At 47.1% G+C, this 21,228-nt stretch overlaps 1 protein-coding gene across 1 annotated transcript in view; it reads left to right on the top strand.

The window, feature by feature from the left end:
• Nucleotides 1-21,228, top strand: part of LOC138452784 (WAP four-disulfide core domain protein 3-like) — a 238,655-nt gene that overhangs the window by 131,692 nt on the left and 85,735 nt on the right. Inside the window, exon 5 of the mRNA XM_069605125.1 lies at nucleotides 18,481-18,621. Within this exon, the coding sequence (XP_069461226.1) occupies nucleotides 18,481-18,621 (141 nt within the window). The remainder of the gene's footprint in view (nucleotides 1-18,480; nucleotides 18,622-21,228) is intronic.

Raw genomic sequence — 21,228 nt, 5'->3', positions numbered from 1 at the left:
AAAGTTCTATTCAAACAAACCAAAATAAACCAGCAACAAAATCTGCAGTACTACTGTACACAGAATGGCAATGACAGGATTACCTAGACCACCTGTCTTCATGGTATTTCCGGGCCCAGCTAAAGTAAAGTGGGCTCAATGGAAGAAGGGATTTGTTCATTATATCAGGGCTGCATGTGGAAACTCATATTCCATAGACAGAAAGGTGTCGTTATTAATGCACTTTCTAGGGTATGAGGGACAACAAATTTATGACACCTTGCCGCCCTTGCCAGATGAAGGAGATGGTGATACGAGTGATCTGGACAACACCCTAGGGCAATTAGATCTACACTTCAACCCCAAATTCAGCACAATTTTGGAAAGGTACTATGTTGGTGTACACATCCAAGAACAAGGAGAAAGCGTTGAGGAATATGTGGCTGCCCTGAGACATTTGGCTCCGTCATGTAAATTTAGAGACACCTTTGACAAACACATTCGGGATCAGTTTATGATGCACTGTAGTAGCAACAAGATAAAGCAAGAATTATGGCTGAAGGATGAGCCCTCGTTGGAAGAAGTCTTCCTGGATATAGCAAAAACGGTTGAACACTCGTTGGCCTGTGTTACAGAAAAAGAACACAATGAAGTTAATGTCGAAGTTATGAATATGGCAGAGTCCAAACATAAGAGAAAAGGGAGAGAAAAACTTGTAGCGAAGGAGAACAATGATCACAAGAATAATAAGTGGAGAGGAGAAAGAAAGGATGATCCTGAGCATTTATGCTTTAGATATGCCAGCAGTGCACATTTTGCCAGATTGTTGGCGTGTCCAGGGATAAGGGCATTGTGCGCTCAGTGCAAAAGACATGGCCATTTTGCAAATTGTTGCAAAAACGTTCAATTCAGTCAACGAATGGTTTTATATGTTAATGATGAGGATTCCTACAGGTCATCAGATGATGAGGAAAGATGTAGTGTGGAAAATGTTATTAATGTGGTTCAGGGTGCAGATGAGGATGAATGTGAACACCTTTTGCAAGTGAATGAGTAAATGGGAAAATGATTTCAATGATGGCAGATTCTGGTTCAAAGATATCTTTGATGTCCAAGTTAGTATTTGAACAGGAGATGGACGGGGATGTCCAAAATTTACTGGAACTAGACATCAATCCTGGGGGTTACAACCAGGATAGAATCGACTTACTGGGTATTTTTAGGCACAATTTTAGCTCAAAGTGAGATGTGCCCAAAAGAGAAGGTATACATTACCAAGAAGGGAATGGCTCTACTTGGGTGGAGAGAGCAGTGAAGATTATTGGTCAGATTAAGGAGGATCAAGTACTGCATGTCAATTCAACATTTGCTGATAGATTCAAAAATGTGTTTACGAAAGGTGTGGGTAAAGTAAATGGTATGCAACACCAAATTGTTTTAAAAAAGGGGAGCATCCCAGTTGCTGCAAAACTGCGGCCTGTGCCACTAGTGCTGGGAAAGGGTGTACAGAAGGTACTGAGTGAATTGTTACATATGGGCATCATTGAGACAGAGGGTGGCGTGGAGTGGACGTCTCGTCTAGTTGTGGTCAGGAAGCCGTCTGGCGATTTACGCCTGGGTGTGGATCTACGCCAACTGAATAGATGCGTGTTAATTAAACGCCATCCTTTACCCAATATGGGGAGAAGCTTGCTGTGATTGGCGATGGCCGTGTGTTCTCGAAATTACACATGGCCTCTGCATACCACCAGGTAGAATTGGAAGAGAGTTGCAGAAAGTTAACTGCATTTATAACTCTCAAAGGGGTGTGTCAATTCCACAGGGTGCCATTCGGGCTGGTATCGGCGTCATATGTGTTCCAAAAGATAATGGTCACATTTTTTATGAAATGAATTTGGTATTCCGTTTCCAGGATGATATTTTGGTATGCAGGGAATATGAAGTTGAGTGTGGCAAAGTGTTAGACAAAGTACTTGAAATTCTAGGGTCAAAGGACATAACGTAGAGAGAAGAGAAGTGTGTGTTTCGAACAAATAAAGTTGAGTATTTGGGCCATGCGATATCGGCGCAGGGAATAAGGCCGAAGAGTTCTATAGTCAGAGCTATAAAGGATGTGGAAAGACCAAAATCTAAAGGAGAGTAACGTTCATTTTTAGGGATGTTAAAATTCTACCAACTGTAAGGAATTTTGCTGATATGGTTTGGTGAGATGAGAAGATTGCATAAGAAAGGAGAAGAGTTCATATGGAGTGAAACGTGTGATAGAGAATTTAACAAGATAAAAGAGGCGATTCATCTTGCAGGTCTGTTGGGAAAGTTTGATACCAGCAGGTGAAATGTGATTACGGTCAATGCCAGTGATGTGGTTGCAGGTGCAGTATTGTGCCAGGTGAATGATGACTGGGAGGAGGAGATAATTGACAATACATCAAGAGAACTGAGGGGCACTGAAAAGAGATATTAAGTGTTGGAGAAAGAGGCAATAGGGTGTTATTGGACTGTTGAAAAATTCCGGAATTTTGTGTGGGGCACGGATTTTGTCTTGCAAATGAATCATCCTTTGAACACAAAGGTCTTGATAAGGTGTCAAGACGAGTTGCAGGATGGGTTACATGAATGCAATGTCATAGGTTTGAAATACATGTGATATGTGGGAAACACATTTTGGCAGACTGTTTATCAAGATTGAATAAACGTCAAGAGGAATGCAAGGAGATCGAGCCTTCAGAATTAGTCTTTGTGAACTATGAGGGCATTGTAGTAAAATGAGTGGATGGGTGCCACAGAAATTGATGAGACGTTATCGAAAGTAAAGGTGTATATAGAGGCTGGATGGCCCAAGAAAGTAGAGGTACAGCAATGTGAAAAAGCATTTTGGGAGGTACGTGATGAATTAAGTTTGGTTGATGGGATAATTTTCCGGTGGGAACCTGCGGTTGTTCGGAATCAATTAAAGGGAGGATCATTGGTTTGGCACTCAGAGGACACAATGGGATATCTAAAACTAAAGCGGTATTAAAGAATGAATATTGGTGGCCAGGTTTTGATAGGGGGGTTGAAAGGAAATTGATTGATTGTGTTCAGTGTGTAAAGGGCTGTAAGGGAGTAGTGGCAAAAGGGAAACCAATTATTGAATCTGATGTGCCACAGAAAGTGTGGGACGATGTTACAATAGATAGCCTACATACTGTTGAGATGGGTTTTGGCCAGAGTAGGTACATTTTGGTGTTGGTAGATTTACTGTCACAGCGGTGTGAGTTCAATGCGGTTAAGGAAGTTTGCGGGGAGGACATTGTGGAATTCTTGCAATATATATTTTGCGAGGGAGGGAATTCCTAGAAGTATTTTGACAGACAATGGCACTCAATTCACTGGTGCGTGTTTCAAGGGATATGTCAAAAAAATTGGTATGAAGCATAAGCGATCGGCATTGTATCATCCTGAGGGAAATGGTTTGGTTGAGAGAATGAATAGGTGCATCATGGAAGCAATTAGAATGGCTGGTGCTTGTGGTATGGATAGAAAGGTGGCAATCCAGGAAAAATTCTATGTGTTGAGGATGTCTCCACATGCTACAACAGAGGTATTTCCATTTGAGCTGATGAGGGGGCGTAAGACTAATACCGAGGTAAGCCCATCTTGGTTGGGAAGAGAAAGAGAGTCGGATTGTGTGGTTGATGAGTCGAGGAACAAGTTGAAAGAGAAGAAAGGGTAGTATGTGATGAGAGAACATATGAGAAGAGGTAAGAATGAGTTGAGGGTAGAATGTGGAGATTGGTTGAGGATAAAAAGTGTTTGATTAAAAGGGAAGTAAATGTGTTGTATTCTGATCCAGTTCAGATGGTAGCAGTGATGAACGGTGCTGTCAGAGTAAGTGGTGATCAAGTTTGGAACAAGAACAGAATTGCAATTGTGAAGAGGGTTTGCGTTGGATAAGGAAGGGAGATGTGTTATAATGTAGCTTATGTATATAGTATATGCATTAGAATGTTCATAGGTGAGGTCAGTGAGTGATGTAGGTAACAATGTAATGAAGTGTTTAGTATTGAATAGATTCCAGAAATAGCCATGCGTTTCTGTATAAGGTGAGAGGCTGTGCTGGGGGTAACTGTAAAGCAGTACTTCTAATAAACAAGCATAAAAAGATGTTCCTGTGTGGTGACTCTCTTTCACACTACCATTGTGCTTTTTTACCGCAGGCTGAATTATCAGCTGCAGTATAGCACCCATGGGTGACCATTTTGTCAAAATGGCCCCAATCTTCTTTTTTCACCATTTTCTACTTGTGAGGTCTTTCCTGGGTTTTACTCTGCGCACCAAGCCAGGTTTGAGCCCTCTTTTTATTTTGCCTTTGGTGGGCTTCGATACTGAAATCCGCCTCAGGATCCAGTGTGTCTGGAAGGGCAGGAAGTGAGGGAGGTTCATTAAACTCCCCTGTCCTTTGTCTTTAGGAATGCTTGAATGCACCCAGTCCTGATTGGCTGGCTGTCCTTTCAGGACACCCACCCTGCTGTTTGATTGACAGCTAGGCTGTGCATGAATTAATGAAACCTGCTTAAAAGGTGAGGGTTTTGTGACTAGAGGCAGAGTCGACCACTGGGAAGATCAACCCGACGAAAAAACATGATCGAAGCTTGCTGTATCCTCCTGGACCTTTGAATTGCCCAGTGAAGCCCTGCTGCTGTGCTGGAACTCCTTTTTCAAAAGAAGCTCTGGAAGAGGCGACTTCTTCACTTGCGTTAATGGGACCAACTGACCCAGATACTAACTCCAATGGACCACCTTCCCCAACTGGCTGTACTTGTTTGCTGCTGCAGGAACCGAGTGCCAGGGTCGAGAAATCTGAAGTCGAGGTCAACGTCTGCAATCCCGCCAGTAGCTCCAGGAGTCTCCCCTGGACCCTCCTGTAGCAGAATGACCAGAGCTCGAGTCCCCTCGCCAGAGTTCATGACTCAAGGAGTGAAGGAAGCCCAACCAGTGTCCAAGATCCACGGTGGTGCTGTTTACCGAGCGCTGGAGCCGTGAAGTGCCGCTGATCTGAAAGGAGCCAGTAGCTGTGCCAACCTCCAAATTGCTGCCGCAGGAGTCCTCCAGATGTCCTCCCTCTTGTCCCCATGACTGAGACCCAGGAACCCAGGGTCTGCATCACTGCAACCAGACAGAAGCCAGCTTGACCACTCTTCTTCTAACCAAAGGTACTGTTCAGACTTGGGGTACTTGCCTCAGTGTCCTTAGCTTTGCTCTTCTCAGTTAAGACTTGCAGTAGCTACTTTGCTTAAGTTGATTTCAGCTCTACCCCCTGAAGTGTAACAGCATGTGACCCTACAGTGGTTTTTCTTCAACAAACTCTCTAACTTTCTGCAAGACTTTGTTATCTAAGAAGTGCCTCAGCTCCATAGACTGTGCTCCAATTGACTTTGGCTGTCCTGGCTCCCTAGAGACTTGTCTAGCCCATTTGACTTTGATATTTACTGTCCATGAGAGGTGATAACTTGGTTTTAAACTAGCATTGCTGGGAAAGGTTTTTATATAGACATCATTGGAAGATTTAAGTGCTCACATGCTCTGAGAACCTGTATGACCTTGTTAACTATTCCTTTCTGAAAACCTCAGAATCTACAAAGTGAACTAATGGTATATAAATGCCATTACTGTCCTAGTTAGGGACCTATGTGATTATTCCGACGGCCAAAAATGCCGTCATTTGTTTTCACCCTTTACACCACATATATAGACCCCCCGCACCACCCCCATATTAATATTATACTCTAACCCCCCACATATATATGTGGTGTAAGGTGGAGTTTAAAAAGAAAGTCGGCATTTTCATCCGTCGCAATTCCCAGGTTGACATTTTTGTAAGATTCCCTAGTTAGTGAAGTCACCTCAGGGTGTAGGAAGTGTGTAAAAGCATCTCTAAAGAGTATCTACTAGCTTTGTGTTGATTCTGGAAAAGTATTTTAAAGTATATTTGATTGTTACATATATTGCCGTTTTTAAAGAATGCTTATTTGAAAACAACTGTTAAATACATAAATCATTATTTATAACTAAAACCCTGAGTGAAAGGGCTACTTGTATTTGTGGAGTTCATTGCTACAGCTCTACAGCTCACATGAGATATGCCTGGCTGCTCAGTCACACTACCAACTTGTGCAGTACAGGCCTATACCAAAAGGTTGGTTACTTAATACCAAGAAGACAGTGTTGTGTAGTCTGCCACAGGGTCACTACATTAATTCTTGCCTAACTGCCATAGCATAAGATCTGTTATACCAAAGAAAAATCCTATTGTGACACTGTGGGCATCATCACTAGTCCTGCGGTAATCTGGTGCAATTTCGATGAGTGGAAATAGCGTTAATGCTGGGTCATGCAGCGCTATTAGCACTGCATCACAACCTGGTGTGAATGTTCCCCTAGATTCTGGTGGTTGCACTATTAGCGCCCGGAAGAAATTGTGCCAAAATAGGGGCTATGGCGAAAAAAAACTGCGCTCCTCGCAGTACTGCCGGTGAACACAGCGCTATCATCTCCTCACAGCGCCTGTGGAAATTGCATCATTGCCAGAACGGGAAGCATTGCGGCAGCCATTTTGAAAAAAACAATCCATCAAATATTTCCACTTCCTGCAGCCATCCGGTCCTGTAAAGTAGCCAGAATGTCTCAGGAGAGCATCAGAGGCAAGACGGCAGCTGATGGTCCTCACAGATGAGGCCATTGACCACTGCAACAAACTTTATGACAGTCGGCAGCAGAAGACCACTGGGCAGCATAGCACAGCCATCTGGCATGCTGTCAGCCGGAGGGTGACAGCAGTGGCAAGTGTACCCTGTGATGGAGAGGACTGCTGCAAGCGGTGGAACGACCTGAGGGTCAGGGTGCAGGGACTGCTGTCCCAACACTGCCTTGAGTCCCTGGCTATTGGAGGAGACACTGCGGAACCACTGGTCCTCACCACCTGGGAGGAAAAGTGCAGTACGGTGCTGGACATAGAAGGAATAGAGGGAGTCAGCATTGCAGAGGCGGGTGCCAGCAGCCGGAGGCAGGAGGTGAGTCAACCCCTCCCAACACATGTGCATGCACATATGACAGCCCAGCATAAAATGCCCCGGGGGACAGGGACACATGTCAGCAGACCTGGAAACTGCGCATGCCAACAGGGCAGAGTGACGTGGTGGCACAACAGCCACCATCCACAGCATCCATGAGGCAGGACACCAAGGGCACCCCTGAGTGTCACAGCAGTGGGAAGGGATGGCAAGTAACCTAACCAAATGCCATGCACACAACACCCATACTGGCGCACCCTGTGCCAGCGGGATTGAAATGCGTGAGTGACCACAACACGGTGCAGTAGTCATGCCAGCTTGTCGCGGGCCCAGTTGGCCTGCCCCATTTTGGAATAGCAGACAAGCCACGGGGAAGTCCACATCCCCCACACAGACCTGTGCCCAGCATGCCAATCACTGTGCATCACAGTGAAGCCTTGCTGGCTGCACAGCTGCTCCCCATAGAGCCATGCCAGTGCCATGGACTAAGTGACCACCCCCACCATGTCAGTAACACCCGGGAGGTTATGTGGGTGCATGAAGGGCCAAAAGCATGCATGCCAGACGTCAGCTGCCCCAGCATGGACATTCTGCCCTCCCCACATGCAGGCCAAAGACCAACTGGACATGTGTCACACACTCATTGCTACAAGCAGCCCCATGATGCTGGGCCCACATGCAAACTCCCGTGACCAACCATTCCCATTTGCCCATATGTGTGGGGTCACACCCTGTACCATAGCAAATGTGTCTTGCATGCCAACACACGTGGTCGAACCATACTTGATGACTTTTCCTATGTCCCCAGCAGGCACTCGCGCATCGCCATAGGCATCAGAGGAGGAAGAGGTAGCAGGCTTATCTGGGAACAGTGCAATCAGGCCCTCAAGGTCTGCCACCACCACCACCCTGCATATGGCCAATCACACTACACATAGGCAGATGTCCCACCGTGTAACACCGCATCACAGCAGGGCCAAGCCAACCTCTGCACCACAGGCCACCAGGAACAGCACAAGGCACAGTGCACCCACTGCCGCAGCTGGAGACTTAGACACAGAGGCCACTTCTGCTGGCAGGGCGACTATGGAGTCACAGGAGGACACCAGCCCAGTGTCACCACATGCGGAAGGGCCACAGACCCCAGAGGGACCCCCATGCTGGCAGCATCCACAGAGCCTGAAGAGTCACCCATGCCACCAGCGTCCACAGACCGTGGAGAACCACCGCGCCGCCAGCATCCCCAGATCCCGGGGACCCCCTCACCCCACCAGCATTCACAGTCACCTGAGCCGGATGCTGACACACCCTCTTATGGCTCTCCTGAATTCAAACCACAACCAGTGTACAGTCCCTCTCCCACGCAGCGCACCCCTACTCGCAGCATGCTGTTGTAGAGGCTTGAGGAGATGGAGCGCAGACAGACGGAGATGGAGGCAATTGGCCACATGTACTCCGAACACCGTCAGGCCATTTGGGACAGCATTCAAGGGCCATCCGCATGACTGTGCGTGCCATCACTCAGAACAGAGCTGAGGCAACCACCAGTATGGGCGCCCTGACACTACGCCCAGAGGGTCAGGGAGATGACTGAAGGTGTCTCTGCAATGGCAGAGGCCATCCGGCAGAGCACAGAGGTGCAATGCCAACAAAACCTGGGGCCAGACTCCATCCCTTCCACATCAACCACTCCCACAGAAGGGTCACAGCAGGGCACACCAAGGTGTCAGCAAGAGCACATTCTGCAACCAAAATCCACCGGGGCTGGCAGTGGGAGAAGAGGCCTCGGTTGTAAAGGACTCTGAGACACTAAATTCCATGAGTGGCCATGCTGGGGAGTTGGTGGTTGGAGGGGTGAGGGGGATAGTGTTATGGGGAGTTGGTGGTTGGAGGGGTAAGGAGGGATAGTGTGATTGGGAGTTGGTGGTTGGAGCAGGGAGGGGCGATAGTTGGGGCACTTCATTCCATAAAAACCGTTGAATTTCATCAACGTGAGGACATTCTGTTTGTGTCATTGTCGTGTTTATTGATTGAGGTGGTGTCACACAGTCGTGCATGGCTCATGCCATGTGATAGTGTCAAAGGAAATTGTCTATCAGTCCCTGGTGTGTCACTCTCCCATCCCTCACGTCATCTCTGACAATGCGTGCATTTGCCTCTGCTATAGGAACTGCTTTCTCTTCCTCTGGGGGTGGCATGCCCACATCAGGGGGTAGCAGAATATTTCTCTTTAGGCAGATATTGTGCAGCATGGCCTACTCATGCACAATTTTCCCCACTTTCTCTGGAGCGTACATCAGGGCTCCACTGGTACGGTCGAGGCAGCGAAGACCTGGCTTCAGGTGGCCGAAAGGCACACACGTTGCACACACAGGTCCTGCTGTGAGCGTGGTTGTAGGCATTATCCTGCAGTGTTTGTGGATCACGCACAGGGGTCATTACCCAGGTCAGTTGTGGGAATCCGGAAGTTACCTGCATGGGGGGAGGCACAGGCATTAGTCATGGTGTAAGGTGTGGGGGTGAACATGCACACTAGCAGGTCAATGGACTACTTGTGCCTGCAAATGGACCTTCATTTCACAGCAGGTGTCTATTCTATGACTATACATGCAGTGTCACTTGTGTCATGCATTGATTCCGCTTCACATGCACTCTGGATTTCCCATGGGCACTCCCTGATCATCTGGGGCAGCAGGCTTGCCATTGTGGGCACCGCGCACATGGGTACATGGCTGTGGTACTGACAGGGTTGTTGTTTTGTGAGGTGATGTGGCCATTTGTCAGCAATGCTTGGTAAGGGCATGTTGCATTGTGGTACCTGTAGTCATGTTGGTGTTTATAGTAGCTTGTGTATGTGTACATCAGATTCTCCATTCAGGTAAGTACGACATGTGCATACTCCCTGGCCTGTACTGTGACGTTGGTGTGGGAGATGGTCAAGTACGGATTTCGCATTCACTTGTCATGCCACCCTCTGTGTAGTCCTTTGCATCCCCGCCCCCCATTTTGGCATGTTCTTCACAGCGCATGTGTGCTGGCATTTCACAGCGCATGTGTGCTGGCATTTCCACTCACCCCCTATCCAGGTCTGTTGTCCTCTGTGCCTCTCCATGTATCCTGACAGTGTGCTGTTCCACAGGACCATGGCATTGTGGGAGGAACCACAGTAGCTGACACAGCAGTGGGTGTGTACAGGTTGGGGTACCAGGTCACCTGCACATTCAGGGAGGGGTAGTGCTTGCGGTACCATCACGCTGCTTCGTGGGCCTGGAGGGCCACAGTGCAACATGGGTATAGTTCAGGGCATCGATCACATTTGGCATTTTGGCAATGGCATAGAACTATGCCTTCATGACATTGACCTGGGGTGGGGTGGTAGGCACTGAGATATGGCATTGCACTTGACGCCGCAAGGCTTCAAGCACCTGGCCCAGCACTGCGCAGAATGTGGGCTGTGCCAATGCCGTGCATCACGGCCAAAGAGTGCTGGAAGGTGCCGGTTCCAAGGAATTGTACGATTATACATTATTTAGATGTATGTTATACTCTCTCCGAGTAGTACCTTTGGTGCTACTAAAGTCAGTTGTGTCAATTGACAACTGTAAATTATTCATCTGATTTTCCTAAGGCCAGTAGGCATGTAAAGGAAAGTACATACAGGTTGTTTTTAGCATGTCTTTCTTTGATGACATTGACTTTTAATTAAAGGTGGCAATGCTGTCTATCAACTGCTGACGTTTCAATAGGAGCTGCACAGCAGAAATTGTGTATATGTGACATCTATTTCTGATGTTTGTTAATCTGCTTAGAATTACATGCTGTGCATAGGTCCGACATCCAGTGGTCACTGCGGAGTATTGCATTTTGTTTTTCGTAGTCGAAAAGGGGACGTCGACAAGGCGTGTCTGTAACACTATCCCTATAGTGACGTGCGTTGTACCCACAATCCCTCACGCGTCGAGGTCCCTCAGATTGTTTTTTTCCGCCCAGCTTATGGTCGCCTTATGCGGAGCTCCTAGAGAGACATTGCTAAACAATTACTACGGACCTCAGTCCTTAATATATACTTATTGTTAAAAGATCCCTCCCCTCGACGTTAGCTGTGAAGCTGTTTCTCCGCCGAGCAAGTTTTCGACGGAGGAGATCCTTCGGCGCTGCCGAACACGTGGCCAGGCCTCGCCGGCCAACATACAGTAGGGAGAGTGGGGGTGTCGAACTTTTACCTTCTCGTCGAGAATGTCTTTCTTTCTCCCCTTTCTTTCCCTTGGGGTTGTTATCACCAGTTTTTATTGCCTCAGCTATGGAGAGGACACCTTTTAAGTTTTGCCCACACTGTAGGGGCAAATACACTTGGAAGGACAAACACAAGCTCTGTAATCGTTGCTTGCCCCTCGATCATAAAGAGGACAGCTGCGCGGCCTGTAAGCTCTTGAAACCAACAACTCTTAAAGAACGGAAAGTTAAGAGGTGGGCGGACTACGCTATGTCGAAGTCAGTTTCCTCACCCGCCGCCGCTGTTACAGAAAGTGACGAGGAGGGTGATAACTCGACGTCCGTTACGGAAGTCATTAACACCCAGAAGGAGCGCTCGCGCTCCTCGACGTCCATCCACGGCCCCGACGGGCTCGGCTCACGCCCTGCTTATGGGGATGAACACCCCGGCGACAAGGACGCACACAGACCCCATAGGCCTAAGCACACAACCCACGGCTCTTCTTCGTCCAGGACGAAGGATCCACCAGCGCCGAAAGGGACGCAGGGCACTCCGGCGTCGACCTCAGACCGCAAGGGTCTCAAGCCCCACCCGCAAACGCAGCCGCGACCAGCGATTGGGCTTTCATCTAATACGGGCGCTACCCCAAAAACATCCGACGTAACGCTCCATAGAGCGGCCGTCGAAAAACAACGCGCAACGCAGGCAACGCCGACTCCAGAACCCTCGACTGACGAACTCGTCGTCGAGAGTCTGGCGAGAATTGTTTCCGAGGACAAACGTAAGCGGACGACGAAACAGACGTTGAATACCGCACCCAAGGAAATAGAAACGCCGAAAAAGCACAAGAGTAGCCAGGAACTGCCCCATCCATCTAAAGGCACTTCTGAACTACCGGAGGGCTTTTCTGAGGGCGACGGAAACCTTTCTTCGACGTTGTGGGAGCGTTCGAAGCGTTTTGAAGTTGAAAACACTGATTTCCCCCCTCTAGACTATTCAGGGGTTCCCCATGAGACCCTGGAAAGACTCCATTCTTGTATGGAAAAGATGGAGAGGTTTTTGGGTAGCCAAAACCCACCCACACCCAAAAGACCAAGAGAATGGACCCAGGATGACCCTAGGGTCAAGATTCCTAGGCTGTTTCCCCCTTCTACAGATGCATATGACCTCACTGAAGAGGAGCAATACCTCCAGGAAGATGAGGAGTGGTTAGGTGGAGAGGAAGAACTTGAGGAGGAGAGGTTTGAGGAAGACCCTTACACTAGCGCAGGAGCTTTTGAAGAAGATACAGCTACCTCACAGCCCTGGCACTCCCCATCAGTGCACTCAGACCCTGATGTCTTTCATCCTTCTCCTCCCAAGGACTCACCTATTGGGAACACCTCCCCCATAGATGACCAGCCTTCACTTAATGCACTATTGCGCGAGGCAGCAGCGCATTTTGAAATAGACACAGGGGAGACTCTTCCGGCCATAGACTTTGTAGAAAAAGTTATTAAAGAAAAAGCCCCGGTCAGCCAGTCCATTCCGCTCCTGGCTTCTATAAAGAGAAGAATAACTCCTTCCCTTTCCAATCCGGCCTTAGTCAGAGGGGTCAACCCTCGGATAGAAAAGCTCTTCAGCCCTTCGTCTTCTGACCCTTTGTACATCAGGGGACATTCTATTCCGGACTCTCTCGTAGTGACTAACACAAGAAAGAGAGCGGGGGTACCACTATCTACTAGTGAAGCACCACCTGACAAAGAGGGCAAGAAGCTCTATGCACTTGGGAAGAGAATAACGACCTCCGCCGCCTTCTCAACCAGGATCGCGAATATCAATTCCCTACTAGCTAGCTACGCAGATGCACAGTGGAGCAAGCTGCGCAGCGAAGCAGAGGACGCACCAGAACCCGTGCGTTCACGCCTGTTGGCTACTATATCAGAGGGAACTCTTGTAAACCAGGGCATCGTAAAGAACTCCTTAAATGCCGCAGAGACAGCTGGCCGCTCCCAGGTTCAGGGAATACTTCTCAAACGCCATGTCTGGCTGCGCAATTCAGGATTTAAGCCAGAAACTCAGGCTTCCCTAATAAATAAGCCCATAGAGCAAACACATCTGTTTGGGAAAGCAGTTGATGAGGCCCTAGAACATGCGAAGAAGGAGTTTGATACCATCAAGACTCTTGACCAAATTTCTAGGCCACCTAACAGACCCAGCTATGGCAATAGACGCTCCTTTCGTGGCCAACGCCAGCAGCAAAGCCAACAACAATTTTACTCTGCTACCAACTGGCCCTCTAACCAAAGCACCCAGTTCAGTCAAAGAGGCCAACGTTGTGGCAAAGGAAGAGGGCGCGGCTCCAGTCCAAAAGGCCCCACGCCCAATACCAACAAATGACCCAAAGATTCGGGTCCCCTCCCATGCATCACCGGTCGGGGGCCGGCTAACATCGTTCCTTTCAGCATGGGAGGGAATAACGTCAGACCGCTGGGTATTATCCACCATAGCCCACGGATACTGCATCGAATTCAACGGTTCCCCGAAATACAGACCCCCACGGAACCGACGCATGACACCGGAACACCTCACTATTCTTCTTCAAGAAGTAGAAGAGCTACTGAAAAAAGAAGCTATAGAGGCTGTCCCCCTATCTCAGGTAACAGAAGATATTTATTCAGTGTACTTCCTTGTACCCAAAAAGGACTTAACCATGCGCCCTGTATTAGATCTGCGCCCAGCGAACAACTTTGTCAAACCCCAAAAGTTTCGTATGGTGACCTTGCAGGAAGTAATCCCACTGTTATCACAGGGGGATTACATGACAACACTAGACATGAAAGATGCATACTTTCATATTTTAATGTTGCCAGCGCACAGAAAATACCTCAGGTTCAAGATAGAGACCAAACACTATCAGTTCAGAGTACTACCCTTTGGGATAGCATCTGCACCAAGGGTATTTACGAAAGTACTGGCAGTGGCAGCGGCCCACCTGCGCAGATTATCCATCCCGGTTTACCCGTACCTCGACGACTGGCTCATAACAGGGGATTCTTACGAAACATGCTTCTGCAATACCCAAAGGACCGTAGACCTTTTGTCCCAACTGGGCTTCTCCATCAACGAAAAGAAGTCCAGCTTAGACCCCAGCCAAATCAAACAATTCCTAGGGGCTCTAATTCGATCAAAGGACGGCCTCGTCTTCCTCTCCAACGAGAGGGTCCAAAACATGCTGTTTCAGATCCCCCAATATGTGGCAGGTCGAGAGGTGACGGTACGCAAAGCAATGTGCTTGGTAGGGATGATGGCGTCATGTATTTATTTGGTACCTCACGCGCGCCTGCGCATGCGCCCAATGCAAGAGTGGCTCTACAGCCAGTGGTGTCAGGCCAGCGGACAATGGGACGATCTGGTGGTGGTCTCGCAGGCCTTGGTTCTCTCGCTGCGGTGGTGGACAAAAGAAAACCTGTTATTAGGGAAAACTTTTGCCACACCCGCAGTGGAAGCCACTCTAACCACAGACGCATCCCTTACAGTATGGGGGGCTCACCTATCCCATCAGACTGCTCACGGAGTGTGGACTCCGAGCTTAGCATCCAAGCATATAAACCTGCTGGAACTATTAGCAGTGTTCAAAGCACTGAAAGCCTTTCAGGAACACTTACAAGGAAAGACAGTGATGGTCCTCACAGACAGCACCACAGCCATGCACTATCTCAACAAGCAAGGGGGCACTCACTCTCCAGGACTGTCCAAGCTGTCCCAGAATATATGGAAGTGGGCTCTCAAACACAACATGTTCCTACTATCACAACATGTACCAGGGGAACTCAATCTGCTAGCAGACAAACTCAGCAGAGACTTCCCCCTACCCAAAGAGTACGAATGGCAATTACACGAAAACATCGTCTTAGACGTCTTCACGCAATGGGGTTTCCCGGAAATAGACCTGTTCGCAACCCTGGAGAACTCACAATGCCAAAGTTACGCCTCCAGGTACCCCCTGAACCAGTCCAAGGGGAACGGTCTGTTGATTCAATGGTCAGGGAAATTTGTTTACGCCTTTCCCCCGACTCCCCTCCTCAACAAAGTGGTGCACAAGATGCACCAAGAGCAGGTTACCATGATACTAGTAGCCCCAATGTGGGCCCGGCAGCCATGGTTCGCTCACTTGATGGAGATGTCCCTATCTCCCCCAATGAAACTTCCCTGCCCGTACAACATGCTGTCACAAGACAAGAGCAGGACACTGCATCCATGCCCTCAGACCATGAACTTAGCAGCCTGGCTCCTGAGATCATAGAATTTGGACATTTACATCTCCCTCAGAGATGTATGGACATCCTCAGGGAAGCCAGAAAACCTAATACTCGCCACTGCTATTCTAGCAAGTGGAAAAGATTTGTCATCTGGTGTAGAAGTAAGAACATCAACCCGGTTGACTGCTCTGCCACTAACATTATTCTGTACTTGACCCATTTACTGGATTCAGGTCTAGTGTTTAATTCCATTAATGTCCACCTAGCGGCACTTTCTGTATACACCACTTCCCAACTTAAAGTGTCGTGGTGGAAGATACCAGTTATCAAGGCCTTTATGGAAGGGGTAAAGAGAATACACCCCCCGATAGCTAACCCAGCTCCCGGATGGGACTTAAACGTGGTACTTTCTAGACTCATGGGCACTCCTTTCGAACCCATGTACAAGGCAACTCTTAAATACCTCACTCTTAAGACTGCTTTCCTAATAGCTATCACCTCCATTAGGAGAGTAAGTGAACTACAGGCTCTTTCTGTACTAGACCCCTTCGTATCAGTTCACAAGGATAAGGTGGTTCTTCGCACACACCAAAGGTTTGCACCAAAATTCATCTCAAAATTTCATGTAAACCAATCTATAGAACTACCAATGTTCTTTCAAAACCCTTCCAGCTTGGGAGAAAAAAGTCTGCATACACTAGATGTACGCAGAGCTGTCATGTTCTACATGGAAAGAACCAGATCACTGAGAAAGACTAATCAGTTCTTTGTCTCGGTGGCAGCAGGAAGAGAAGGAGATGCAGTCTCTAAGTCCACTATATCTAGATGGATTGTACAATGCATCACTCTCTGTTACACTCTTGCTAAGAGAGAACTACCCTTCAAGCCAAGAGCACATTCCACTCGAGGCACTGGGGCTTCCATAGCATTCATTGCAAATGTTCCCCTTGAGTCCATCTGCAAAGCGGCTACCTGGAGTTCTGTGCACACCTTTACAAAACACTACTGTCTAGATGCACACTCTAGATCTGACTCCCAGGTGGGACAGAGAGTATTAAGACATCTTTTCTCTACTTTTCCTTCTCATAACCCACCGCCAACTCCGGGTACTGCTCGCTAGTCTATGCACAGCATGTGATTCTAAGCAGATTAACAAACATCAGAAGACAATGCATTACTTACCGTAAAAGCATTTCTGATGGTTGTATCTGCTTAGATTCACATGCGCCCGTCCTTCCTCCCCGCTCAGATGGAAGGAACATAGACATCCTCTACTATATTTCTCTCTTTTCTGTACTCACTCACGTCTAGAAGTCTCCCTCAGGGCAGAAAAATACACAGAGGGACCTCGACGCGTGAGGGATTGTGGGTACAACGCACGTCACTATAGGGATAGTGTTACAGACACGCCTTGTCGACGTCCCCTTTTCGACTACGAAAAACAAAATGCAATACTCCGCAGTGACCACTGGATGTCGGACCTATGCACAGCATGTGAATCTAAGCAGATACAACAATCAGAAATGCTTTTACGGTAAGTAATGCATTGTCATATGGATGTCATAGATTCACTTAGTCCACCTGTTGACCGACAGGCTCACCTGATTAGAAACCACTATCACCACTTTTTGAAGCACAGGACTTTTAATGATAGTAAGGCTTGTCAAACTACCATCTTTTCATGGACCTTCATTCATTGCATGGTTGACCCAACTGGGGATTTGGTAAAGAAGTTTTGTCTATCTCCAATTTCGAGGAGACCTCCATTTAGAAATCCTGTAAGAAGTCATTGAGCAGGCCCTTCACTGTTCTAGGTGGTCCTCTGTAGTAATCCATGCTTTAGGTTCCAAATCGGAATTCTATGATGGTCTGCCTTAACAGTAACATCATGAATCATTGTATAGCTGTGGCCAGCCACGAACGCTGAGATGCGTTTCTTACATTTAGGAACATCCATCCCACCAAATATCAAAGGCAACTTCCAAAGTGCTAGACTTAGAGGTCGTGTATGTCAGAGGAAAGTATGCAGTGAAGAGTGCATGTTTGGAAACAATGTTAATAATGGAGCAATTGGGAGCACTGATTGCAGGTAGCTGACTCTGGCTGAAGGTTTGTCATTGAGGTGTTTGTGTGACTCAAAAGTGGATCTCGTTGAACTGGATTCAGATTCCAAATTCCTGATCCAATCTCTGCATTTGCTTTTTATCATGTCTGTATTTGGTGGTAATTTCCATGCGGTAATCCTGTACACAGCACTTTTAAGTCTTCAAGATCTTTGAGCTCGTATTTTAGTTTTGGTCAAGTCTAGTACACGAAAGCTCTTAATGCCATTAACTGACTGCCCTTGTTTCTTCAGTTTTCTATGAATCTATATATAAAAGATGTCAGGTGTGTAATTCAATGCAGTGGAAAGATGACTGGTGCAAGGTGGAAACTCACCATATTATCAATGTCTGAAATGAAGAAGCTCTTTGTGAACCCCTTCAAGGTCAGGACATAATCTATTCTTGTCCACCTTATTACAAGTTACACAAATTCCATTAACTCATTTACTGACACTGCAGCCGTAGTCTGAGTAAGAATCTCTATTTTACGATGTATTATTGTTCCTCATAATTATGTCCCAAGGTACTCCACTGAGGACTGGAGGAATTACCACAGGTGGTAAACAGGCCCGCGGTAATTCCTCCATTTCTAGAGGAAATACCACCAGCTTCAAATGGAAGAAGTGTGGTTAATAAATGCCCAGCAGCCTAACTAAACACATTCTGACGTTTGCGACATTGGCCTCTTCATTGGTGGAATCAAGAAGCAGTAATTGTGTTAAGGTTATAAAAAGGACACATGTATTACATTATTATATTATGTCAGTATCGACGGACGGTTTTGTTTTGCGATTGTATAATGACAAGCATTTCAATGGATAGGCTGTTGTTTTAAAGCTGTTAATTTTCAAAATAAAAATATTTTAAAATATGGATTTTTTTTGTTACAGAGAAATATGGAACCTGTCCAGACCTATATGACTGTATCCAGATATTCCCGCCACAGTGCAAAACCGATCATGACTGCCCAAAATGCCAGAAGTGCTGCTTTGTCTGTGGATATAGGTGTGAAGACCCAAAAGAAGGAGCAGGTTAGTATCTTTTTCACTTTGGCCAAGTCGGCCCAGGTCTGGCTCGCATTTGGGACTGCTACTCGTGGGTATTTGTATACCAGAAAGAAACTCTGGCACTGCCAGTCCACCTAACACAAGACTGGGACATTTCATTTATTTATTTATTTGCTTGTTTATTTAGTGTTTTAGAAAGTGACACTGCTATAAAGATACTTCCATGTCCATAAAGAAACGTTTGGGGTAAAGGGGAACAAAGGACTGGCTGGGATGGATCACCTGGAAGAGCGTTCATGTGCAGAGCAGCAAACTCCCCACCTGGTAGACCTAATATTTCACAATCAAGTAGGTGCCAGTTCCTGGTAACAGATTGGACTGTTCCTGACAATTGGTAGCTGCCTTTTGGAAATTCTTTTCTAAAGAGGAGGCCTTTTACTCCTTTCCAGAATTTCAGGTGGCCTGGTTGCAGTCTCTGTTCCTATGGGGGTCGCGTTCCACATTTTAGACCCTGCTGCTCCAGAATCCTTTCCCCAAACCTCATAGGTTTGAAGGTTCTGTGGGCAAGTTTACTGTCAGACATCCTTTGGATGTATTTGCACAGGAGGTCAGGCAAATACTTTGGAGCGGTCATACAAGATGCTCTCCTGGTGATGCAAACAAATTTAACTTCTACTCTTCTCGGGAGTGATCTGCAGGCACCTTCGGATGGGTGCCATTTGGATGTGTGTGACTCCTCTTTTGCTTCATGACTCGTGCCGAGTCCACCACATGTGCGCACCCCACCACTTGCCTGTCAGACAACATATCCAAGATTCTGGCACAGGGGACAGCCAGATCATGGTTACGTGCCATTTTCAGAATCTTCTGGAGTGAGATGCGTGTATCACGGAGCATGATGAGCTAACTGTGCGCAGATCTCATAATTGGAATCAACCAGTTTGCCTGAGTTGGCAAGATGGCAAATTATGGTGTCAAATGTATCAAATTATTCCCCAGGTTTCTCGGTGGATTGGCAAAGGATAAATCTTTCATAATCTGGATTTATTTGTGGCTGGAAATGTGCAGACAGGTGGTCATCATAATCATCTACATCGCCAGTGTTGGTAGCGAGGTGAACAGGTGGTGGTCATCATCACCTTCGATGTGGTGCAGTAGGGAGCTCTTCATGCCCAGATTAGTTTCCCTCACTGCTTTGAAGTAGTTATTAAAATGTTCCAGCCACCTGGCCCATCGTGAGGAGGCATCTTTGGACAAATCAATAGAGGTTAATGCAGAAGGCTTGTGTATGCAGTTCTCGCTGCAGTGGCTAATGCCATCAACACGGGTCCATTATCCCCAGGGGACGATATCTTTGATCATTAATGGGCAGCCAGGTGAGTGCTGGTAGGACAACAGCACCTATTTCATAGGGTGGGTGTCTCGCAATCCACTTTACCTCGATTGTTACAGGCACTTGCCATCATGAATGGAGGGGTCATGGTTGTGTGTGATTGTTAGGCAAGAATTGATGTAGTATCCCTGTGGGAGACTACACAACCCTTGTCCTCTTGGTATTAGGTAACCCACCTTTTGGTAAAAGCCTGTGCTACACAAGTGGGTAGTGTGACTGAGCAGCCAGGCTTATCTCAAGAGGTGTAAATGTGAGCTGTAGAGCTGTAGCAAAGAAATTCGCAAATACAAGTATTCAAATAACACACTCAAGGTTTTAGTTAAAATAGCTATTTATTTAACAGTAGTTTTTAAATAAGCATTCTTTAAAAAGGGCAATGTATATAACAATCAAATATACTTTAAACAATTTTTCCAGAATCAACACAAAGCTAGTAGATACTCTTTAGAGATGCTTTTTGCACGCTTCCTACACCCTGAGGTGACTTCACAAACTAGGACAGTGATGGCATTTGTACATCACTAGTACATGTTGTGGATTCTGCGGTTTGCAGATAGGACAGGTTAAGGGAAGGAACAAGGTTAAACAGGTTCTGAGAGCGTGTGAGCACTTAAATCTTCCAATGAAGTCTAGACAAAAACCTTTCCCAGCAATAATAGTTTAAAGCCAAGTTATCACCTCTGAGTGACAGTACATATCAAAGTCAAATGGACTAAAAGAGTCTGCAGGGAGACAGGACAGCCAAAGTCAATTGGAGCACAGTCTATGGAGCTAAGGCACTTCTTAGATAACAAAGTCTTGCACAAAGTTAGAGTTTGTTGAAGAAAAATCACTGTAGGGTCCCATGCTGTTGCACTTCAGGGGGTAGAGCTGAAATCGGCTCTAGAAAAATAGCTATTGCAATTTTCAACTGAGAAGAGCAAAGTAACAGACACTGAGGTAAGTACCCCAAGTCCGAACATTACTCTTGGTTAGAAGAAGAGTGGTCCAGCTGGCTTCTGTCTGGTTGCAGTGATGCAGATCCTAGGTTCCTGGGCCTCAGTCGTAGGAACAAGGAAGATGTCTGGAGGACTCCTGAGGCAGCACTTTGGAGGGCAGCAGCAGCAGCTACGGGCTCTTTTTAGATCAGCGGCACTACAGGGTTTCAGCGCTCAGTAAACAGCACCACCGCAGATATGGACACCGGTTGGGCTTCCTTCACTCCTTGAGTCCTGCACTCTGGTGCGGGGACTCGAGCT

The sequence above is a fragment of the Ambystoma mexicanum genome, chromosome 4p (genome assembly GCF_040938575.1).
Source record: "Ambystoma mexicanum isolate Mex_15411 chromosome 4p, UKY_AmexF1_1, whole genome shotgun sequence".
Taxonomy (NCBI): domain Eukaryota; kingdom Metazoa; phylum Chordata; class Amphibia; order Caudata; family Ambystomatidae; genus Ambystoma; species Ambystoma mexicanum.
This window is presented reverse-complemented; position numbering and strand designations above follow the sequence as displayed.